At 38.2% G+C, this 25,290-nt stretch overlaps 1 protein-coding gene across 14 annotated transcripts; it reads right to left on the reverse strand.

Moving 5' to 3' along the window:
- Positions 1 to 7,807: 7,807 nt before the first annotated feature.
- Positions 7,808 to 24,845, reverse strand: LOC105356470 (mucin-2). Of its 14 annotated transcripts, none has more exons than XM_011487722.3 (14): positions 24,677 to 24,845; positions 20,681 to 21,220; positions 18,296 to 20,374; positions 18,075 to 18,190; positions 17,912 to 17,973; positions 17,741 to 17,786; positions 17,614 to 17,651; positions 15,354 to 15,472; positions 15,068 to 15,124; positions 14,682 to 14,823; positions 12,386 to 12,547; positions 11,317 to 11,411; positions 9,091 to 9,314; positions 7,808 to 9,018 (listed from the first exon to the last, which is right to left on the reverse strand). In XM_011487722.3, exons 1-14 carry the CDS (start codon positions 24,738 to 24,740, stop codon positions 8,974 to 8,976), a joined length of 3,789 nt encoding a protein of 1,262 aa, XP_011486024.2. In that variant the 5' UTR covers positions 24,741 to 24,845; the 3' UTR covers positions 7,808 to 8,973. The 14 variants fall into 14 exon arrangements, with proteins under 14 accessions (XP_011486024.2, XP_011486019.3, XP_023804785.1 ...); XM_011487717.3 differs by having other exon boundaries at positions 18,296 to 20,149; positions 20,222 to 21,220; XM_023949017.1 differs by having other exon boundaries at positions 18,296 to 18,574; positions 24,677 to 24,844.
- Between the last annotated feature and the right edge of the window lie 445 nt (positions 24,846 to 25,290).

Below are 25,290 nucleotides of genomic sequence, written 5' to 3' on the forward strand. Positions count from 1 at the left end.
GAGGATTTTGGCTTTTTTGGACAAGCGTGTACTTCCTGTTTGGAACACTAGTGGGGAGGGGTCACTCAGAAGCCGAATCATAATTACTGGGAACACTTGGAGTGGGTCTTCTTTCACTGAATGCACGCCGCCATGTTGGACCCAGAAGTGATCAGTTAGCAGCGATTGGTCCGATCAGTTCTGAGTCATCATTTCCATGTCAACCATTTTGGGAAAGCCACGCCCCTACCGCCCGAAAAGCAGGCTACACAAAATCTGTCACTCAAACATTTAGAGCATTTGATGTAAGATCAAATACTTTCTTTTAGGCATCTGATTGGTCAATTTATATTTAAACCAACTAACAATAAAGAAAAAATATGATGAAAAAGAGAAAATTATCAAGAAGTTTTTAAGAAAAATGTATCAGATGGTTCTTCTGACCAACAGAATGACTGAGTAACCACTGTTTCTCTGTAAAAGTCCTTGGAATTTTGGCTTCTTGGAGCCAGCAGGTACTTCCTGCTTAGAGCGCCAGAGGGGAGGGGTCACTCTGTCCAGTTCTCTAACACAAGCAAAGCCTGAGATAGACAAAAAAGAAATTCACAATTCGAGTAAAACTTTATATATACAGTACTTTACAACAAAACACAGCTGAATAAAAGCTCTGTCGTAAGCAAAGATAACAAATCATAAAATCTAATAAATTAATAAAGTGTTGTGATAAAAATGAGCTTGAGGGTAATTTATTCCAGAGCTTGAGATCAATTATTAGATCTGAATTAGTGAATGTATAAGTGTGGATCAGGGCTGCAGGGCTGTGTTTGTTTCTCACCAAGCTTCTCATCTAAAAAAGTGACTGATGCTTCCTCCTGCCGGTGGCGTCTCCCTGAGATCCACGGCCACCAGACTCCACCTCCAAAGAGGACTTTTGATTGTTGGGGGGGGGGGGGGGGGGGGGGGGCGGATTTCCAAAGAAAGATGTGTCTGCAGAAACTAGGCAATATTTTGCTGTCGTTGGGAACTAAGTCTCTACAGACAATGTTTTCATGACTTTGGAAGCCATAACAAGAGTTATTATTGAGAACTCAGAAATCCAAAAAATACCACAATAGCATAAATTATCCTTTACAATCAGTTACCTTTAAGATTTTTTTGTAGCAAATAACTTCTTCATGTAAATTAATAAAATCCTTGTTTCTTTCTGTAAGCAAAATTAGAGATTTGTTTCCAACAATAAATCACTTTATCAACTTTTCTTTTTTGATTTCATCAGTTTGTAAATTGGACAAAGTAGTTCTGAAAATGACAAATCTTGTCAAAACAGCAAAAAAAACCTGGACAACCTGCTTTACACTATAAAAAAACACACCCAAATATTAACTTTCTTTAAAGTAATTACAATTAACTTATCCTCCCGTATCAGCATTGTCTAAGGCCTTTGTCACCTGCATGTGCTTTGGTTTCACTTAACCTGTTGATTTTCATACGGGTTGCAGTTCAGATGGCTTTGAAATAACAAAAGTCACGACTTTCTGGACTCTTTGTGTTAGAAATACACTTAATGTTGTATTGAAACACATTTTTTAAATGCATTTGCTTTACCTGCTCTTTAGCATATTATTGTTTCTGCTCATTCATGCAGTACTTAAATGTTGGATTGAAGCTTTTATTGCACATTTATGTCAATACATTTTTTTATCGTCTTATCTTGTTTTCTTTTGTCTGATCTCAGTCTTTTACACTGATCTTAAAAAACATGTAAACATACGTCATAGAGAGATGTATCTTTGACAACACAACATACTAGAGTGGTAACAATTGTCACCAACGTTTCAGTTTCAGTTAAAATCCTCACACTTTTCCAAAATTTCAGCTGTAAGTTTTAAAAATCAAGCAAATGTGGGGTTTAGACTCAGTGTTCTCAGTGATTGTGGTTCCATTTCTAAAATAAGATTTCTAGGAAGGAAAAATGTTCTCCGTCTGTGCAGATTCTTTTATTTTTCAGTTTTGCCGTGATAAAGATTTTTTCTTAAAACTATTCTAAAATTTTAAGCTGCTAAAACAGATTTTTTTTTTACTTAAATTAGCAAACAAATCTGCCAACGAGGTCAGAAAAAAGGTCTTACCAAGAACTCTTATTTTAAGAAAAAAAAGACGTTTTCCGGAATTATTTTGCTAGTAAAAACTCTTGATAAGATTATTTTTCCTGCAAGATCTGCAGTTTTTCTTGAAACAAGGATCTATTTACCTTCTTCCTTCTTCCTTCTACCCTCTTTCCTAATGTAACATAATTTTGCACATGTTTTTAACTTTTGATACTTCCTGATTCCTGAAACAGTGTTTTGTCTATTTTACTGAAATAGTATTATATTTTAATCATATGAATGACTTTTATAAGTAACATAATCTGCATATATTTTATATAACTGATCTGCATTTGCCATGTTGATTTCTGGAATAGTTATTTTTACATAATAATTTAAGTAATTCATCTTTTTCATGTGTTTTATTGATACTTTACGATTCTTAATTCTGTCTGTTAAAAGTTATGAACCGGATATTGATAAATCATGTTATAAAATGGTTATAGTATAACGGGGTGGGATTATATAAGTTCGCTTCCTTCCACTCCCTTTCAAGCAATATTTATTAATATGTATGATTATCCTAAGTTTGATTAGTTACTGTATGAATGTATAACTGATGATTATATTGCTGTTGTGTATCATTTCTATTTGATTGCTTGAAATAAACCATTTCAAATCAAATCAAAATTCCTGAAATTAAGTATTTTCAGTGTAGACGTACTTTGTTGGACTACAGTCGAGTTATTAGACACTTTTTATGAACTTAACAAGAAAAAGCACATTATTTACATTGTTAGTTAAGCTGGACTGCATTTTTGTATCCACAGCTATCCATATTCTGAATTCTAAGCCTTTATCAGAGCTTTTGCTATGGGTGAATTGGGCTCTGCACTGAATCTGTATCTCACACACGCATGTAAAAGCACTGCAAGCCCATACTGACCCTCAGTGGCCCTTCGCTGTCTGTGCATCATGGTTCCAGTCAGTCATGAGTCTTCATCCACCTGCAGGATGTTCTAACTCGGCATGTCTGCTGTGCCACACGCATAAAACACCGCCCAACCAACTGCTACAGCTTTTTTTCCCCTCATACCTTTTCTTTTTTCAGATTTGGACAGTTGTTTGTTTCTAACCTTGAGGCCAGAGCAGCCAGTAAAATCTGCCATTGATGTGTTCACTGAAGCTATTCTCACTTGTTTGATCGGTGAATACATTCACTGTAGTGCTTTCAGGGAATGAATGGGAATGACGACACCTGAACTTATCCATTTCAGAAAATGTTAAAAATGTCCAATATGTGTACAATGTTGAACTGTTGTATTTCTAATGAAAACATTATTTTTACTTTGGTAAAGCTCTTTCACTGATCATTTTATTCTAGACATTTGTCAGTTTTATAAAACGCATTAAAAAAAGCGAAAACATTTAAATGAACAAATCATCCAAACAAGACGTTTTATTGTAAAAAGAAAAAGACCAAAGTCAAAACTACTTATTTGCTGACTTTTACTAGTGTTCACTTTTGTTTGTTTACTTATATGACTGGGTGTGTTTTTAATTGGGTTATACTTGCTTTAGACTCCTTGTGCAATTATGTGTTCTTGCTCTGTTTTTTTATTGTTTTACCATCGTGAAGCACTCTGTCGTTCTCTGTGAAAAGGTCCATATGAATAAAGATTTACTCACTTTCTTACTTTACAGGTTCTGTTGCTGGCTTGTAAAGCGTAGAATGGTTTAGCACCATAATGCATGACTGACCTCCTGACCCAGAATGTAACTCCCAGACCCCTCTGCTCATCTGGATTTGGTCTTTCGTCAGTTCCAGCTGCATTCACCTTCTATGCTCCACAGATCTGAACCAGACTTCCAGAAAGCCTTAGATCAGCTGAAACAGTTTATCTAAATACAGGTTAAACACCTTCGTGTTTTCAGCTGCATTTGAATAGTTTTTTTTCCAAAGTTTACATCCTAGCAGTTGCTTTTGGCTCAGATTAAATTCCTTTGAACTTTCTTAAAAGATTTTATTAGAATGATCTCATTTTTACGATTTCTTTTAAATGTTTCTTTTAATGTTTCCTGTGAAACACTTGGAATTGTCTTTATGTGGGAAACGTGACATAAATAAACTCGCCTTGGTTTCCAGGCGATGACTCTAAAGATCCATCAGACTGTCACATTGTGACATTTCAGCTCCATCCACCTACCTTTCAAACTCCTGAATCTCCATTGGGGTCAGTGATGCTGGAGCCTATCCTAGCGACTGAAGGGCAAAAGCGGGGTACAACCTGGACTGTTCGCCCTTTTTTATGAAGGCATGACCTTCTTCCTCTCCTTTCTAGAAGAACCAGAAGAATAAATAAGTTATGGGGATCACGGCCACAATCCTTCAGTGTAATGGGTTCGTCGCTTTTATGTGTCAATGTTAAAAGACGGTTCAGAAAGTTTTGACTTGTTGAAATGGTCTGGACCAAACTGGAGCAGCAATCTGGACTTCAGGCCGTGTCACAGAGCCACTATGAACATTTTGTGTATAATGCACGGATGCAAACTGGTCATACGTGAATGTACATGGAAAAAGTCAGAAAAGTTTTGGTCTTTACCTGAAATTTTCATAGAGGAATCATGAATGAACCACGTCAAAACCACAGAAGAAGTTCGAAGAAACCTAGGTGGAGCGGTCGTGAAAAGCCACAAATTTGTGTATACATCTCGCAAAAATCACGCACAATTGCATAAAAATTTACGTAATAATTGCATATAAACTACGTCCTTTCACTGCGCTGCAGGACAGAGTGCTTTAAGAAGTCATTTGTCCCTTCAGCTATCAGGCTGTTTAATGAATCTGCCTGAAACAAACTTCTATTTTATATTATGAACTTCTATTTTATTGTTATTTATTGTGTGTGTTTGTGTTTTGCTGCCGGACACCTGAATTTCGAGATAGAGTTTTATCTTATCTTAAAATACGTGCAAACTCCGTAATTCTCATCTGACCAAAAGTTTTAAAAAGCTCAAAGCCGAATTCGGGTAAAGACCCGACAGTCAAAATCCTCGATGGACATTGACGAATGACGAACGCAAAAAGCACTTACGAATGACGTAAATCACGCATGAATCACGAAAGAACGAAATTTCATACGTGGAAAATGCACAAAATGTACGTAGTGTGACATGGCCTTCAGCCGTATGGACGGAATTCAGATTTTTGTTGGGCTTAGTTTAACGTTTTTTTTAAATCTTTTGAATAAATCATCTGATTTGTTGGGATGGTGCTTCACAAATGAACAAAAATGCGAAATGTTTGTTTGGCTTATGCAAACAAACAGAAGATTCTGAGGCCTGAAAACTCAAAACGAGGTGCTTTCAAAGTCAGGTGATGTTTTTTATACCAAAAGAACAACTGTTGCAGTAAAGCTCAGTTCATCCCATAGTTCTGTGAACGCATCATCAGCATCATGTATCAGCATGTTTCATCTTTGTGGAGGATCTTTGACCCGTCCTTGAAAAAGTGGCTTCATTGCAGACCAAACAGTTTTCATGTCATTCGGACTTTGACTGGACAACTCCTCGTCCTGAATCTTTTTCTCGTCTTTCTCTCAGTTTTGTCTCTTTTCAAGGCAAACAGCTTTTATTTTCTTTTACAATCTTTCCTTTTAGTTTGATCCTTCCTGCTGTCCATGATCCGCAAATTGTTTTATGACATTTGTGATCCCTCCAGGCCTCATCTGGCAGAGCTCTTGTTCTGCTGCTGTCACCCAAGTATAGCTGCACCTCAGTCTCTCTTTAGCAGGTTTTCGTTTTGGACGGGCAAATCCAAAAACGAATCCTCCAATTTTCTATGCATGTTAAAAGTATCCAACCCTTCGTAAAGATCCATGCTACCCAGGGTTGGACAATTAGCTGCATTTACACAGTTACATCAACTTCTGGTAAAATAAGGACACTTCAGAGAGAGTTTTTTTTTCTGTCATCATACTTTTTACCTTTACTAAATTAGATTTGTGATAATACTCCAGTACTCTTAGTTACTCTGTGCTGTACATGTAGCTACTTTTATTTTTCTCAAACTTTTGTACCATTTATTATACTAAAAATTTTTGTAAACGTTCCTTTTTTATTTTGTGAATCCAAAACCATATTTCATCATAAACCATATAAATTCAAGAACTGAAGTATTTTTGTCACCAAAGATGAATACTTTTTATTTCTATTTCAGGAAAGGCTTTTTAAACTAACAAGACCTGTAAAGGCCTATATAATGCTTTTCTTAAGCCTTTCAGAGTAAACTATATCCATATATATGATAATATATTAATAAATAATAAATGATTTTGCCAATCACAGCTAGCTCAGTGTTAGGATGGGGGCGGAGCTGGCAGTGCAGACTCTTCCTGGAAGGGGCGGTTCCTCATTTTGTGACATCACAATGTGAGGACCCGCTTGTTTTCGTGGATTGGGAGGTGCTGGTCCCCAGAATTCAGGTTTTTTAGAGGAATACACAGAAATGCATGAATGGATCAAAACACTACTTTGGAGTTGATGATGAAATAACATTACACAACATAACATCACATGTAATAGCTCAGAAAAGACCATCAGTGAATAGTCTATTTATAAACTTATGTAATTTAAGGCCCACCAAATTTTAAGGCGCATTAAGCGAGACAAAAGTGTCAGAAACAAGCCTGTCAGTAAGTCAGACTTTATTAACTGCCATCACAATAAATATAGAACTTTTTTGCAACACACTGCATGTTAGCCACCTTAGAAGCGTTAGCCTATTTGACAGATTTGTAATACCTGTAACTCCCAACCTTGTTTGCAGCACGTAAAAAACAGATCAATGCTGTTAAAACAAACGTTACCAGTGACTATGCTAACTCACAACCATGTTAGTTACACTGATTAGCTGGGTGAGCGTATTTATGATAACATCCATCCAAACTTGATTACAACTCTGACATTTGTACAGAACGCCGTTTACTTCTCAAAATCGCTTTGACATCAGCAAACACAACCAGACTTTATCAATAAGGTGCTCTGGATTTTAATGCTAACTGTTATTTGTTTGTTTTTTCAAAAACGACTTTTATGTGCATCATTATGCGGAAAATACAGAACCGGTCTCTGATTTTACTTGGATTTTTGTTCATTTCAGTCATGATGTCAGAAACTGTTCACACAGAGGCAAAATAAAGCAGAACACATCCATCGATTTCATGAACTGGTGTAATTCTTGTTTGGGACCATGGTTGCTGGAGCCTATCCCAGCCGTTGTAGGGGGAAGGCGGGGTTCAGTATGCCAGAACATTGCAGGGCCACAGAGAGACAAAACACCACAATTGAGGGGCAGTTTAGAGTCATCAAGCATGTCTGTGTTCTGTTTTGTTCCATCGATTAAGTATTTTTGTTTCTTCAACCTCCTTTAGTGCAACCTGACAAATTAAAGAGAAGACACAAGACCGTCAGCTGTTCCTACTAGAAAGTGAGTGCCCTACAATAGATTTAATATTTTATTGTATATAAAAATACTATCATTTAAAATTTAAATGTGATTTAAGCTTTGAAATGCTTTTTAAAATGTTTAAATGCTTGACATTGAGGCTCTCTAAAAGTGGACTAGTGAAGACGTTATTTGACAGGCGTTTTTATCTTAGGTACTGATTTAAAAAAAAAAAAAAGGGGGCCAGTGGTGTTACTCTAATGAATCAGAGACAACATCAACAACACAGAAAGAATTAATGAACAAGCAGCACATTTATTTATGTCAGCCAAACTATTAACAACAATGTGCAAATCAAAGTACATATTCAGTTTTTCCTTGGTACAACCTTCATTCTGCCTCAGATCTTCATCATCATTGGCTGACCCTCACAAACTAGTACTTTAGTCCCCAAAAAAGAGCCAATGATGAAGCTCTTTACGAATTCCCACTCATCAGCCCATCTGCAGAAACTTCCACGAAAGTGCGTATTTGCTCTCTGAACCATCATATCCTTTAGTAGTTTATTGTCACATCCTTACTACATTCTTATTCATAAAGGTCCACTATAAACCAGATAAAGTGACTCCTGATGTGAGATCCGCCGCCTCTCCTTTCCCCTTCCTCCCCCGCCGCCGCCATCAAGCCGTCTCATTGATGTGACACATTTATAACGGTCTGACAGGACGTCTGTGAAACCTCTCAACTCCAGCCTCTGAACAAATCAGATTGGGCGTTTTCCTTTCTTTGCATTGCAAAACAAATGACAATTTAGCCTCTGCTGTTGTCAAATGAGCGGATAACATTTGATGCAAGACTGAACGACTTAACAGGTAACATTTAACTGGACTAAAGTGAGTTTCTAAAGGAAAATACTTAATAAATAATGAAAATTTGTCTTGTACTTGTAAAATTTGTCAAAACAGGTACACATATATTCTGTGTACACAATTATTTTATAAAAATATGATTTTTTTTCTACTCTCAGTCAAATGTTATCAGCCAAGTCATCTTGCATCAAGTAGAATATGAGTTATTGCTGTGAGTTTCTAAAAAAAATTAGTGTTTCTGAAATCATGTGTAGTTTTATAGTGGGATTTTTGTGTCAACAGCTACTAATTATCCAATGTTTGATCTAACTTTGTACGGGCTTTGATCCCAGACCTTTTTGCTGTGAGGCCAGAGTGCTAACCCCTACACCAACCTGCAGCCCTCTGAAAGGAAATATGGCTTCAGAAATAAACTTAATTGAGTTTAGTTATTCAAACAAATGAAATCTTGTTGTTGCGCTTGATTACTAACAAGTGGAGGACGCAGGTCAAACACAGTAAAATGTTCAAATAAATACTAAAGTGAGGCAGCAAAAATATTGAAAGGAAGTCAGAAGTTTTTCCGTTGAATCTGGAGGTTTCTTCCAGCTACTCAGGCATCCCAGGAAGACCTAACCTGAGGTCTGCGAACCCTCATCTTTGGAGAGGAAGGACAACAGTTAGAGTGAGGAAAACAGTCGGCTTTGAAATCTGCCGGGGAGTCACTGACCAGATGGTCCAGCGGGATGTCTCCTTGATACTGGGCTGAATTTGCAGGCCGAGCGTACCCCGAATCGTTGCGCCACTGGTCGGCTTGGGGCATGGGGGTCGGCCCGTCTGACATAGTCATCGGCCTGCTCCAAGGATAGGAGGGTGGAGGAGAATTCCGGTGGGGAGGTGTCTGTCGCTTGGCGTAGCCTGAGTTATCGTCTAAGTATGATGGATTGTTGTATCCTGCAAGAAGCAATAAAGGTTTGTGTGATTATTTTACTGGAGGCCAGAGTATGACTGATTGTTTTACTGTTTCCATTTCCTGATATCAAAACTTTTAAAAGCAGCCATGTGGAAGCAGCAGCGACGCTGCTTCTTTGCAGTTCTTTAAGGTGGGGCAAGACGATGGCTTCCAACTAAACGACTTCTGTAATTGTAACCAGACAGCTTTCTGTACTTCAGGCTGCTCCCTATGACAAGGTCTGACTGAGTTCCAGCCTCACCCAATTCTGAGGGGCCACAAAACCCCCCAAAATCATTAGAAGAACTCTTGAGAACTTTCTAAGCCAGGACTCTGCAATCTTCAACCCGTAACCCTTGTGCTATCCTAAGCACTTTAATATTGGGATTTTTGTGTCATCTAGACCCACTAGACAGTGCGCTGAACCTTTTTTCTTCAATGATTTGTGATCTTCACTGGTGTCCATGGATCACATGAAATCTTTCCACCTTTATCCACCTTTGTCATGGTAGGGAGAACACGTCAATGTAAGGGTGGGGTCATCTAAGATAGCACAAGGGTTAAAGACCCACTTGGGTCCATTTCTCACCGACCACAACCCAGAAGAAGCCAAAATGTCTGACTTTACCCTTTAGAAAAAGAAAACACTGATTTCAATGTATGTTATTATTACTGTTATCTTTCTTTAGCAGAGATAAAACTTAAATATAAAAAGAAACTATTGTTTTTTTTAAATAATAAATCGTTTATCATTTTTGACCGATGTGACAGGATTTCCTTTCAAAATAAAAGACACCTATCTCAATGCAGCAACTAATTAAAACAGTTTATCTACCCTTAGTGTAGTTTCTCAGCCAAAAATGAAATAAAATTCAATCAGAGCTAATTTAATACCATACTAGACCTGCACAATTAATTGCAAATTTATCGTTATCGCGATTTCAAGCTGGGCAATCCGGGTGGTGGGCTCCGGCTGAGAATTGGAACGCGCACGCGGAGAGTTGCCCAGATCAGGATCATCTTGTGCCTTTAGATGACTCAGCTCATGCTAATATTGTCATTCTTTATGAACTATTGTAGACATTTTGATGACGTGTTTTTATTAATTATGTTTGTATTCTTTGTCTGCATGTTGTGTACTTGGTGTCAGTATTTGACATAAAGACAGCAGGTAATGCAGGAAAACAGCTGCACTTTATGAGATCATGAATAAACAATCCATCATTTAGAAAAAAATCTGCACAATTTTTTTTACCTATTTCTTCAGACTAAAAACGTTAAATATATTGGTGCTGTTACTGTTTCAGATCAATTTATATTTAATATTATTTATTAATTGAATTATTTTTCTCAGCATCAAAGGGGTTCAGTTGGTCTAAACATTTCTAATTTAAATAGGGACTGACAGACTTTTTATTTTAAGGTTTTATTCTGTTTTAGACTATAACAAGGTTTTTGTGCGGCAAAATAAATCTAATATTTGTTCAAAGTGGATTTATATTGCTTTTTTTTCTTTTTTTCTTGTTAAAAGATACAATTTAATGTATACTTACTCAAATTTTATAGATACTAACCTAGTACATTGTTTCTGCGACGAGTGTGTGTGTTTGTGTGTGTGTGAGGGGGGTAGGGGGGCGCGAAACGTTTTTTTTCTAGGGGGGGGGCTTGCAAAAAATAATTGAGAAGCACTGGTCTAAGGGCAGGGATGTCTGTTTAGTTTAGGCTGTTTAGTTAGTTCCATTTAGAATTTCCCTATTGAATTCTTTGTATTCATTATCCTTTGGATTATATTTTTTACTCATTTATAAGTATCTTTACTTATACAATAAATAAAATTGAATTGAATTGACACAGTGCTGTTTCAGACACTGCGTTACTGTCCTAAGAGGTTTTTCACAAGGGAAACAGTAATACTTGTTTTGTTATGGTGAATGAGACAGAGAAATAACTGAATTCCCTGGATTTGGTCTTTGAGGAGAGGAGAGAGTCCGGAGAAGAACTCACCAACTCTGTTTGAGCCTCCTGTGCTGTTGGGGCGGGGCCATTCAACCTCTTCTTCCATGTACAAATTCACCTGCTTTTTCTTCTGGTCCTTGACTCTGGAGAAGCAAAGAGATTCAGGATTTTATTGCACAAACTACAGAAAAACCCTTTCAGAAAGCAGTCAAACATGTGAAATATGTGGCCATTAGTGATAATTTACAAAGAAATGAAAAGATGAAACAATAAAGGAATTAAACCTTTTGTTGTCTCTAGTGCGTTAGCCAATCACAATTTTTACAATGTGGTAGGAATGACGTGACTTGAAAATGTTCTCAATTAAACTTTAACGTAAAAGTCTAAAAAAGGAAATTTGTGGTTCAAAGCAAACAAACAAGAGTTATGGGGCATAATTGTGATACAACTTGGAATAAATCTTATGAACATTCCTTATAGTTTAGCGGAGTTTCACCTGCTTTCTACCTTTTTTATTTACATTGTTTTCACCTCATTTTTGAGGTGTTTTTGGATTTAAACATTTTCATTTTCATCTCTACACATTTGATCTTTTGTTATGAAACAAAAACAGTTTGATTTTAATGTTTTGCTTTTTTTTAAAAAAAAAAGGACAACATTTATTACTTGAAATAAATTTTGTACAGTTTCAGGTCTATTGTAGAATAATTTTGCAGTTTAATGAAAAAGAATCGTGGGGAAAAAAGATGCTGGGGCTGAAATAAAAAGGTGTAAACAAACATCGCCACAAAAACTGTCTTAAAGGTTAATTTTCAGAGAAAAAAAAAACACTCCAAAACATCTAGATGGTTAAGGGTAAATGTGGCAGAACTGCTACAGATCATAACAACATTATAACAGACACAAAAATTTAAAAAATGTCTTAAAAGTGATATCTATGATAGGCTTTAGAGTGCAATTGAGAAACAATCTCAGGTCACAGGGATTTTCTTGTCACTGCGTGGTTGTTTTTGTGGTTTTGAGTCAGGGATCAGATCCACTCATCAGCCTGTCAAATGCTCCATATTAACCGTCCAGCTCAGCAGAACATCCTGTTTAACATTCACCACACACTTACTTGATCTGTTTGCGTTTGTTCAGCACAGAAAATGCAACCAGGGCCGCCACAGACGCCAGGAGAACCACGAAGGCGGCGCTCAAGCCAGCAATCAAACCGATCCGGTGTAAAGGTTGACTGCAGTTATCATTCAGGTACCAGACTGTGTCTGTGTTCTTACACCTGGAAAAAAAAAGAACAACTTTGACAAAATGTTGGAGCACTTACAGGGTACTTGATAGTATTATTATTTAGGAGGAGGAGCGGTAGTAGTAGTAGTAGTATTTAATTTATTGAAGGGGAAAAGGGAAAGAAATCAAATTTGAACATTTTTATTCAGCTGTATAACATAATAAACACAAAATAAAAGGATATTCTGCTTATTTACAGGTTTTCCATGGGTTTTCAGCAGATTCTGAGGCAGCATCTAATGCAGATTCGAGGTTTTTGTCTTCGCAATATTGTTCTTGATCTTTATTTGGCTTTGGACCCTTCAGCTAATTCAGCAAGTCACTTTAATTGAGCACATATTACTTGCCTTTAAACCAATTTTTTGGTTTCTTTTTTATTATGTTTTAAGGGAAGCAACTTCAGCTGCAGAATTCCAACATGCATTTTCAGGAATTCCAAATGTTGTAGTCTGCAGTGTAGCTCTTTTTTGTACTGTAGGGACTAAATAAAAAGAGAATCTGGACACCCGCGATTCTTCAAACACAAGGCTGGAGACGAGGAGCAGAAAAGGGGTTCACAGATGTTGTAGGGGAAAGCTGAAGGATGCACTGCAGGAGTTTTTCTGTCATGAGACAGTGTAGAAAGTCTCATCCCTCAAACCTTTTAGTGGCAATCTGTTCATTTTGGGGTTAGTTTTAGAGTTTAACTGATGACATAAATCAGGCTGCTGCTGTGCTAAAAGAGATAACAGAGGACTGAAGAGGAACTTCAACTTCAAACTCAATTTAACCCTTGTGCTATTCTGGGTAGTTTACCATTGGGAGTTGGGTCATCTGGACCCACTAGACAGTGCTCTGAACCTTTTTTCTTCAATGATTTGTGAACCTCACTGGTGTCCATGGATTACATGAAATCTTTCCACCTTTATCCACCTTTGTCATGGTAGGGAGAACACGCCAATGTAAGGGTGGGGTCATCTAAGATAGCACAAGGGTTATATGGGAACAGGACACTTATTTAGATTGCTGTTTCGCCCAAAGGCCCAACACCAAAGTCCTTTTTATGCAACTCCAAAACAAGTCCCAAGCCTTTGGTGAAAACTCTAGAAGCCTACAGTTAAGATCCAGTTTTTTGTCATGTCATCACTGTTTTATTACGTATGTCACACAGCTTGTGTTGACACAAAAGCAGACAGTTGGTGTTGGGTCATTCGTGATGAGGAGCTAAAACACAAGAATAAATAGATGCTAACAAGCCTTAAAGCTCAAGTCTCCATTCAAGTCTCAGGTCCTTAAGGTCTAGTCTCAAGTCAACTCAAGTCTCCCTCTCTGGTGTCAGTAAGAAAACGAAGGCTACTTTTGTTTCTCTTTTTTTGTTTTTCTAAACTTCATTAGTGGTTAGGAAGCAGTTAGCTCCTCTAGTCTATAGACTATTTTTGAGAAATTGCTTCACTACTCTGCACTAAATATAGTTTATTCACCATTTTGTATGGCATTTGTAGAACAGTTTTAAAATCCAGAGCCCTAGAAATTTCCCAAAAGTCTCTTCAAAAAACTAGCATGCATTGATGCTCACTAGACTGGTAAATATTAACCACAATGCATTGTGTTTGCTAAAAAAAGTGTTTATTTGTTTGCTTTGTATAAACCATTAAACTTTTTTTCATCAGAACACAGTGGATTCATAATTTGTGTTGCTAAAATTTTTCATTTTTATTAGGAAACTAGTGGCATCATATTTGCAGTTAAAAAAAGTAGCAATATGGAGTCTGAATTACTTTTAAAATCTAGGGCACTATATATTCGAGTTTTTTAGTAGTTTGGGACATGGCCAAAGTGTTGACCTGTTTGGCAGATTGGGCCAGAACAACAAGTCTTTTATTTTGCTTTCTGATGGGTAAACCTATCGAGTGTCTGCCCCTTCTGTCCTCTGCTTGCCCTGTACTGATGGCAAAGATTCATGTACAGAAAAGACAAGGGAACTCATCTGTGTCTTTTTTGTCTACAAAGTAGATTACTGTCCCAAAACAAAAGTCCTCTTGTGAAATATTGTGACAGGTTTCGTAAAATAAAATAAAAAGACCAAAGATCAAGTTTTGGCGTTTCAACCATTGTCCTTAAGACAGCAAAACAGGAGGTTCACTTACTCGCAAACCGCTTCAGTTAACACCTTGCATTCTCCGCCACTGTAGCAAATTTTTGGATTTGAATGTTTTTCATTACACGCAGTCACACATATGACCTTTGACTCTTCAAGGATTGCCTCATAGATGGTGCCGTTGCACGACCCTGTAGGAAAGAAAAGGCAACGTTTCCATAGAACACACACACAAAAACAAGAGTCCCCTCGGGACATTTGCAGGTTCTCACTCATCACACAACTTAGCCATTGAAGTCTGCTAAAGATGTCGACTGATTTAACTTAAAACTTAAAAACCCGAAAGAGGTTTTGGTTCCTTAACTGCTTGGAACGTATTGTAAAGATGTGTCCAAACGTTGATTTGTAATATGTGAACACCAACAGTGTACTCACGTGTCAGGTCTACACCGGCTTGTTCCACAGTTGTGTCAGAGACATCTAAAATGCAATCTGTCAAGTTCAGAAGAAAGAACAAAGTTTTATTACATAGAGACAGACAGAAAAGCAACTACTTTTTAACCCCTTTATGCCGTTTGTCTCTTAATCGTATTGTGGCTTATTGAACGATATGTTATTAGGAACAAAGTCAGGCATGAAGGCGTTAAGAAAGGTTGTAATAATATAAATCCTTTGTGTCAAATATTACAAATTTAAAGGTTCAACAACAGATTTATCTTACCATTTACACAGTGCGCTAGCTCTTCAGTGGCGTTTTTAATCTCTTCAAATGCATTATTGTATTCCGCTTGCTCTGCTGTGTTTGGAATATCCAGAATTACTTCATGGATGACATTTACACTGAAAAACAAGATGCATACATTTTTGTGTAAAAAAGTAATTTCACTTTTCGACTCACATCAATAGCATGTAGTTTTTTTTTAAAAAGGCCTTTATACGATGCAAAATCTTTTTTTAAGCTTTTAATTGTATTGTAATGTTCATCCCACAATATAAATAACCCCAAAGCGGAATTTTGATCCATTCAGCTATTTCTGAGAATTACTTTACAAAACCTGCTGTCTGAGCACCAGCCCCTCCCCACCCACGAAAACGAGCGGGTTCTCACATTGTGACATAGACGAGTGAGAACCGCCCATTTCAGGAAGAGTCTGCACTGCCGGCTCCGCCCCCAGGCTGACGCACACGCCCACTTTCTCAGTGGAGCTAACAGTGATCAGCTAAAACTTTGACAAAGTTCGGATGTTGTTTGTTTTCGTGGGCGAGAAACAGACACGCTGTCGAGGCCGACTCTAGGTTGACATCATGACACGGAGCGAAAGGCGGAGCCTCAGAGATTGAGTCGTTTTACTTCTGGGTAGGAAAATGAGGTATGAAATGAAACGATTTTTCATAAATTGTTCTTTAGTGTGACAGAGGTATTTATATCTTATCATATCCATGGATGTAGTTTACTCTGAAAGACTTAAGAGAAGCATGATATAGGCCCTTAAAAAATACTTTTATGGTGTTGTCCTGGGTGATAAATCGATTGAATTAATTAATTCAAATTTTTTGTTCCGGGCGATTTCAAAAATAACTAAATCGAGTTTTATGGAATGGCGCATTTTTGGGTCCCCGGAGCTTCCGTAGCGCTAGTTTCACACGGCGGTATTGCAAGCGACAAACAACAACATCTTAGCACACATGATCAGCGAGCGACAGCATGGCAACCGGTTAAAGGGGTTTACTGCCACAGACGTGGAGGAAAAGACCCCACGTTGCAACTTTTGCCTAAAGCCCATCACAGTCAAAGGCTCTGACTCGCTCTGGCGTGGCACGCGCTCAGTCCCGTCTCACACAGGCAGCGTCCCGACACACACACATACTCATTCTACAACGCCTATATAGTTAGTTCATTAGTTCGATAGTTAGCTGCTTCATCATCTTCTCCATGGAGAAGACGGGGTTCATTGATTTAGTTAAAACCTTAGACCCCAGATATGAGCTGTATTGTTAATCACTTAGAAACTGGTGCTACTCTCAAGGTGAATGTTTGTCTCCTTTTAGTCTAGACTACAAAGTGGGGCTTAAAACACAGCTGGGACTTTAAGTAAGTAACCTTTTTATTTTGGACAAGTGAAAACAAGTATAGAATAACAAAATAAGTCTGTCGTTTGTACTAATTGCTTTCCTTAAGTAGGGCGGGGGGGGGGGGGGGGGGGGGGGGTCAGGAAAAAAATGGAAATCGAATTAAAACACATATAAAATCTGAGATTTTATTTTTAGGCCATATCGCCCAGCCCTATTATGGTGTTTATGTACATATTATTTGGAAAGTGCGGTTATGTCTCAATCTTTGTATCAGGCTGTTTTTTCTTGTTTAATTTATTTGTATCTGTGCAGCAGGACTGCAGCTGTCTTTAGTCAGTTGTGTATGTGTCAGCATTCTGATCTTCTCAAGATTTTATCTCACAGGTAAGCAGGGGAAGATTTGTAAACAGACAGAAAGTATTATAAAGCTCATAATGGAGCATTAACAACAGGATTCCCGCTAATTATATCAGTTAACAGTTTTATGAAAATTATGAAAAAGATGTTTTTCATTTAATATTTTTTTATGCAAGAATCTTACACTTGTGCTAATTTTAAATCACAGAGACTTTAACGTCAGCATTCTGTAGTTAAGTTTATATCTATTTTGGTCATATTAATGGATTGAAGTTGCTCGCAATGAGCCTGTTTGTTTAGATAAATTAAGACAATCCATCAACTTTTATGTCAAATATACGATCATTATCTGATTTTCTTGAGTTATCCAATTTTTTTCCTAGTGCCATGTTAACAGGATAATCTGAAGTGGTGGAAAAAGGAAACTCCAGTCAACTTGTAATAATTCAAAGAAAAAAAAGAAAAGGCTGAGGTGTAGTACAAGGATGGGTTCATTAAAAACATATTAACATGTCAACAAAAAGCATCACCATGTATTTGTATTAGTTTACCTCAAATTTTCAGTGGTGGCCATGACTTCAAGTGAGCGCTAGAAAAAAAAGAGGAGAAAAAGGGATTTTTCAATATAAACAAGAATGTATTAACAGTAAACTGTTTCTTTTAACAGATAATGTATACCTTTTTTACAGTGTTGACTGTCAGTTTTCCTAAGGGCTTTCCTGGGCTACAAGGAGTGAAAATAAGATCAGGTAAACAGAAGTTTTTGTTTGATTCGCTCGGTTTGATTTCAAAATTAAGTCTGTGATTAAATCATTGTTTATAAAGAATTAAATTTCTATAGGCTTTTACCTTACTTTTGTCACCACAACCTCAAACGTTTCTTTTATTTTGCTCTCATAATATGTTGTCATCTGAAAGAGAAAAACAGGTATAACTACCAGGACTATTAACATACATTTAATATCAACATGATTGACATCTTTTTTATTGTTAGTATTACAACATTAGTTACCTTTTTTTTAAAGTTTCCAACAAAGTCCTTGTATTCTTGAGATTGGTTGTTAAGGTATTTGTCATTGAATCTTTCATTCAACATCATGTTGACCACCACTGGCCGTTTAATGGTGACTTTAGAAAAAATAAAAACATTCAAGCATGGATGTCAATTGCTATTATTTTTGTTTGTTTTTAAAAAAACAAAAATAATTAAACAAATATGTCAAAAAAAGGTACCTGGTGTTGTCACTGGAACAAAAATTTCGCATTTACTCCCACTGAATTGTGGAAGACAAATGCAGGTAACTCCATCTAAAGTTCCCCCATTTTGACAAACCGTTGGTATAACTGTTGTTCCGACTGTTGCTGGTAAAGTTGACAGTGGGGGAGCAGTGGTTTTACCAGTGCCAAGTGTTGTAACAGTGTCATCAGGCCCAGATGTCCTTGGACTGGTGGGAATGCTTCCATCTACTGTAGTATCAGTAGTGAAAGGGGTTTGTGGCGCGGCCTCCGAAACTGTTGAAGTATCAGGATCAGTGGTTGAATCTGTGTTAGATGGTGTAGGACTATCAGTGGGCCCCACAGTACCTCCACTAGTGGGACTGGTGTCATCCACTGTTGTGCCAGCAGGTGCGGTTGTTGGGGAATCATCTGAAGTGCCTGCGTCAGTCGTCATGCCAGTGCCAGATGTTCCTGTCACTTCATCAGTAGTGAAAGGGGTTTGTGGCGTGACCTCCGAAACTGTTGAAGTATCAGGATCAGTGGTTGAATCTGTGTTAGATGGTGTAGGACTATCAGTGGGCCCCAGAGTACCTCCACTAGTGGGACTGGTGTCATCCACTGTTGTGCCAGCAGGTGCGGTTGTTGGGGAATCATCTGAAGTGCCTGCGTCAGTCGTCATGCCAGTGCCAGATGTTCCTGTCACTTCATCAGTAGTAAAAGGGGTTTGTGGCGAGGCCTCTGAAACTGTTGAAGTATCAAGATCAGTGGTTGAATCTGTGTTAGATGGTGTAGGACTATCAGTGGGCCCCAGAGTACCTCCACTAGTGGGACTGGTTTCATCCACTGTTGTGCCAGCAGGTGCGGTTGTTGGGGAATCATCTGAAGTGCCTGCGTCAGCCGTCATGCCAGTGCCAGATGTTCCTGTCACTGCATCAGTAGTGAAAGGGGTTTGTGGCGAGGCCTCCGTAATTGTCGAAGTATCAGGATCAGTGGTTGAATCTGTGTTAGATGGTGTAGGACTATCAGTGGGCCCCAGAGTACCTCCACTAGTAGGACTGGTTTCATCCACTGTTGTGCCAGCAGGTGCTGTTGTTGGGGAATCATCTGAAGTGCCTGCGTCAGTCGTCATGCCAGTGCCAGATGTTCCTGTCACTTCATCAGTAGTAAAAGGGGTTTGTGGCGAGGCCTCTGAAACTGTTGAAGTATCAAGAGCAGTGGTTGAATCTGTGTTAGATGGTGTAGGACTATCAGTGGGCCCCAGAGTACCTCCACTAGTAGGACTGGTTTCATCCACTGTTGTGCCAGCAGGTGCGGTTGTTGGGGAATCATCTGAAGTGCCTGCGTCAGTCGTCATGGCAGTGCCAGATGTTCCTGTCACTTCATCAGTAGTAAAAGGGGTTTGTGGCGAGGCCTCTGAAACTGTTGAAGTATCAAGATCAGTGGTTGAATCTGTGTTAGATGGTGTAGGACTATCAGTGGGCCCCAGAGTACCTCCACTAGTAGGACTGGTTTCATCCACTGTTGTGCCAGCAGGTGCGGTTGTTGGGGAATCATTTGAAGTGCCTGCGTCAGTCGTCATGCCAGTGTCAGATGTTCCTGTCACTTCATCAGTAGTGAAAGGGGTTTGTGGCGTGGCCTCCGAAACTGTTGAAGTATCAGGATCAGTGGTTGAATCTGTGTTAGATGGTGTGCTACTATCAGTGGGCCCCAGAGTACCTCCACTAGTAGGACTGGTTTCATCTACTGTTGTGCCAGCAGGTGCAGTTGTTGGGGAATCATCTGAAGTGCCTGCGTCAGTTATCATGCTAGTGTCAGATGTTCCTGTCACTGCATTTGTAGTGAAAGGGGTTTGTGGCGTGACCTCCGAAACTGTTGAAGTATCAGGATCAGTGGTTGAATCTGTGTTAGATGGTGTAGGACTATCAGTGGGCCCCAGAGTACCTCCACTAGTGGGACTGGTGTCATCCACTGTTGTGCCAGCAGGTGCGGTTGTTGGGGAATCATCTGAAGTGCCTGCGTCAGTCGTCATGCCAGTGCCAGATGTTCCTGTCACTTCATCAGTAGTAAAAGGGGTTTGTGGCGAGGCCTCTGAAACTGTTGAAGTATCAGGATCAGTGGTTGAATCTGTGTTAGATGGTGTGCTACTATCAGTGGGCCCCAGAGTACCTCCACTAGTAGGACTGGTTTCATCTACTGTTGTGCCAGCAGGGGCAGTTGTTGGGGAATCATCTGAAGTGCCTGCGTCAGTTGTCATGCTAGTGTCAACTGCCTCAGATGTTCCTGTCACTTTATCAGTAGTGAAAGGGGTTTGTGGCGAGGCCTCTGAAACTGTTGAAGTATCAGGATCAGTGGTTGAATCTGTGTTAGATGGTGTAGGACTATCAGTGGGCCCCAGAGTACCTCCACTAGTGGGACTGGTTTCATCCACTGTTGTGCCAGCAGGTGCGGTTGTTGGGGAATCATCTGAAGTGCCTGCGTCAGTCGTCATGCCAGTGTCAGATGTTCCTGTCACTGCATTAGTAGTGAAAGGGGTTTGTGGCGAGGCCTCTGAAACTGTTGAAGTATCAGGATCAGTGGTTGAATCTGTGTTAGATGGTGTGCTACTATCAGTGGGCCCCAGAGTACCTCCATTAGTGGGACTGGTTTCATCTACTGTTGTGCTAGCAGGTGCGGTTGTTGGGGAATCATCTGAAGTGCCTGCGTCAGTTGTCATGCCAGTGCCAGTTGCCTCAGGTGTTCCTGTTCCTTCATCAGTTGTAGAAGAAGTCTCTGTAGTGGCTTCATTTGTCGATGAAGTAGGGGTCTCTGCGGTTGTTGGCTCAGATGTTACTGGACTTGGTGTATCGTCTGTTGATGTCTCCTCAGGTGTTGTGTTAAGTGTATTGCTGATACTAAGTGACTCAGTTGATGACACAGTTGCAGAGTCTTCTGAAAAAACATCTGTGAATTTAAAAGAAAGTAAGCTTTAACTGTTTATGTTTTGTTTTTTTCTCTTTATTTAGTTTAACAACAGGCTTGGATTGCACATACTATACATGTTCATTTTTAAGTATTTTGTTATGCCACCACACTGTATACAGGTCTTCTGAAGTCAGGTTATCAAAAATTCCATATGGTTCCGTCCGGCTTTTCACTTTAAAAGCTATCGCATTATTGAATGCCACCACCTGGATATCTAAATCCTAATCTCTCCTTACACGTTTTTTATTTTTTCCTCAGTAACAAAAATAGTTTGGCAAGGGCAGGTTGACTTCGAAAAACGTCTTATGTGCAAAACACATAATGAAGTTTATGTGTAAATGGATTAGCTAAGAGGTATTCTTTGCACATCTTTAAATGAGCCTGTCCTGTGTTTGGGCTTTCTGATGTTGAACTACTTCTAGTAATTTTTATTAATACTTATGTAAAAATCTTATTTATTTATTTATTTATACAACAGGCAGAAGCCCATTAATACATTTCACATACTAAAATCCTAAATTCTTCATATAAATATACCTAACAACTTAAGGAGTCAGATTTTCGCGTTAATTGTGATTAATTAATTATACAGACAAATTAGCATTAGCATTGCTTTATTTTAATTGTGCTGATCTGTTTTTAATCAGTAACTTTTGCTGCGTTCTTAAATATAAAACAAAGGTCCAACTGTTAACTTGCATGTACATTTTATATAAACTTAGCTGAAAATGCATCATCAACATATGTTTATACATCGCTCTCTTGCTGATCTGACATAATCAATGTGCGACTGTACATGATCTATTATGTAAGGGATAAATTCCGACCAGGTGTTCCTTATCATAAATTAATGGGTTATGCTAAGGATTGACCATATTAGAATTACTGAATAAGGTATGTCAACATATGTATAATAATCTTAATAGGTAGTTTGTGGTGAAGAAAAACGTGATCGCTCAGAAGATTGTTCCTTCGGTTTTTGAGTGTTTTTCATTAGAAAACCCCATGTTCTGTGTGTTATGTTTTTTTTTTTTTTTTTTTTTTGGTGGTGTAAAAGTAAAGGTTGCAAGACTGTTATAATTTAAAAAAAACTTAGAAAAGTCACTTTTTAAATTACATTTTGATCTCAAACTGTGCTGCAATGTCATAAATTGGAATGAGAATGCCTCAAAAGGATTTATGATTAGGTTAGATTAAAAATAGATTGTTTAAATTAATGAAAAACTGGTCAGGATTAATCATCGCATGACAGCTCTAAAATAACTAACTATAGTAAAACAGGGTGGTATTTATTTTTAAGTTTTCTCAAACATTTGATCTATGTTAAAAGACAATATTTAAAAGTGCAGAAGTCAGAAGTGAGAAGGTGATTGTGAGGACAGGAAAAAAGAAAAAGCATTGGCTTAAATAGAAATTCGACAAAATTTGGCAAATTTAACTGTTAAAGTATGAGTAAATGAAACATAGCAGCTTGTCGTGTGGTTTGCTGTGGCACATGGAGGCCAAAGCTGCCAAACAGAAATGAGGAGTGTAACAATCCAACATTCACAGTTGGGGGGGGGTGGGGGGGGGGGGGTTGAAGAAAACGGTAACATTCATACGAGATGCCTGTATCTCACGTTCTTCACCCTTACTCATCATTGCTATGTCATTGTTATATAAATGTTTGCTAAGATCTGTCCCTCTCAGCATCTGCGGGCTCACCGAGCAATCTACAACCCATGTGACCTGCGCAGGTTTGCCAGTCTTTCACCCGCAATCAACCCCTTATCCACTCGCAAGGGCGATGGGACTAAGGCTTTAGGAAATGCTAGGTAGCCTAAAAGTTGGTCATGCCAATATAGATAAAAACAAATTGCAGCAGCCTCACAGAAACTAAAATGATGAACAACTAACATTAATATTCTAAAGCTCAAAATGGTAACCTTCTCAAATTAGCAGCATTGGAACTCGTATAACTTTTTAACCTTCATATGCTTCTGGTGATGTCATCAGGAGACATAGCCTAAACTTTCATAGTTATGCTGATGACACCCAGTTATATGTGGCTCTGTCTCCTGATGACTTGGGACCCATTGATGACCTTCTGAGTTGTGTTTTAGATATTGAAACGTAGACGGGAGAGACCTTTTTAAAGCTCAATCAAGACAAAGCAGATAGTTTAATTGTCAGTCCTGAAGCTGAGAGAGAAAGGGTCCAATGTTGCTTATCAACTTTTAACCTGAATGTGTGCAGTAAAGTCAGAAACCTCAGTGTGATTTGAGATGCAGATTTTATATTTAAAGCACACACAAACCAAGATACAAAAACTGCATTTTGTCATCCTAGAAATGTTGCCCGAGTGAGATCCAACCAATGTGGTCCTCTCCACATTTATGTAGCAAAACTACTGAAGCCAATCGTCCAATAGACTGCAAGATTTTCTTAATATGACTTAATTCAGTTTTATTCATATAGCCCTATATTTACAACAATAGTCATCTCAATGAGTTAAAAACTTTAGTTTTTTATTCAAAATTAATTTCACTTTGATCTGAATTTAGAATAAAAAAATGGAGTTTCTATGTCTTAATAAGACTCAACAAATTATTTTCAGATCAAAGCGAGATGATTGTTTTAGGATCTGACGTGTTCTTTAAGCAGGGCAACATGGAAAACACGCAGGACAGGGTTCCTGAGAGCCAGGGTTGAGAAAAATTGTACTAAAGACTCTTTTTGAAAGTCTTTCAAAAGAACAAATAAACACCATCAAATTGGAGGACATTCTAACAGTGTTTGAAATAATAATGCAAAATCTAAAACATTAAAGTCCCTCTATTGGATGTAAACTCTTATGCAGCAAAGACTGGTTCCTTAAGATAAAAGTTGAATAAAAACAACAGCTGGCAAGTGAACTCATTCATAAAGGGTTATATATTCTAGATCCGTGTGTAAACTTGGTATCTTAGGTATCAAGGTTGTTTTTATTGGCGCTCCATTCATCTCCCTTTGGTTGTTGCTACTATTTTGTGTGATGAGGAAATACTATCAAAGACATAAACCTCTGAACATTTGCAAGAAGAACAAATCCTATTTGTAGAAAATCTGAACACAAATTAAGAGTAAAATGTTAATTTAAAAAAAAAAAAAAAAAATGAAATATGCACTTTAAAATGGCTCCAGATCAAGTCGACTTACTGTGATGTAACTACAATAGTGAAACTGTGAAATAGTGGAAAAAAACGTCCTCCTAGTCTTCTTTAATCAATTGTTAACTCTTTAGAAACACATCAGAATTATCTAAAGATTCTCTGCTGACGGTACGTTATGGCAAATCCCCAATCACCAAAACTGTGTCTTCCATACTTCAGTGAACACAATTCATGCAAACAAGAACATTATCAAGACACTGCTGTTCATTTTGCCAAAACTGGAGAGAAAATTTTCCAATCTTACCTTGAACTGAACAGAGGTAGACGAGTAAAACAGAGATGACCATCAAACGTGAGGTGATGGCCATGGCAAGAATACGTTCCAGGCAGCGTCAGAAAAAAAGACACCGCTGCTAAACTATGTAAGTCCTTTGGAGAGCAGCTTTTAGGTTCTATAAGGTGGCATTCCTTTAGTTGAGTTACTATTTCAAATCGAGTCCACCCATAAAGACGTCAGAGGTGGTAGGACTGATAAGAGATAAGAACAAGGTAGTAAAATCATTTGAACATATTGCAGATTTATTGTGTCCATGCACCTTTACATCAGTGTGTAACAGCTTTCTTGTACTCACCTGATTAAATGATAACATTTAATTGTTTTAAACTACAGTCAGCAATATACAGCATTAGCGTAAATTCTCCTATTTCCTCTCAATGTGTCACAGTTTCAGGCAATGCTAAAACATCCGGGGTGCAATAAAGGCTCTCTACTTAAAATGAGTCAGGAGTTTAACTCATTTGAGCCCATTTCAATATGAAACATGTGATGTTATCAAGGGAAAACAATAGCAGAACTGCTGTACTGTTGCACACTGTACAAATGCCGTAATTGTTGCTGTTTGTTTGGAAAACAACACA

Source organism: Oryzias latipes, chromosome 18 (assembly GCF_002234675.1).
Source record: "Oryzias latipes chromosome 18, ASM223467v1".
NCBI lineage: Eukaryota > Metazoa > Chordata > Actinopteri > Beloniformes > Adrianichthyidae > Oryzias > Oryzias latipes.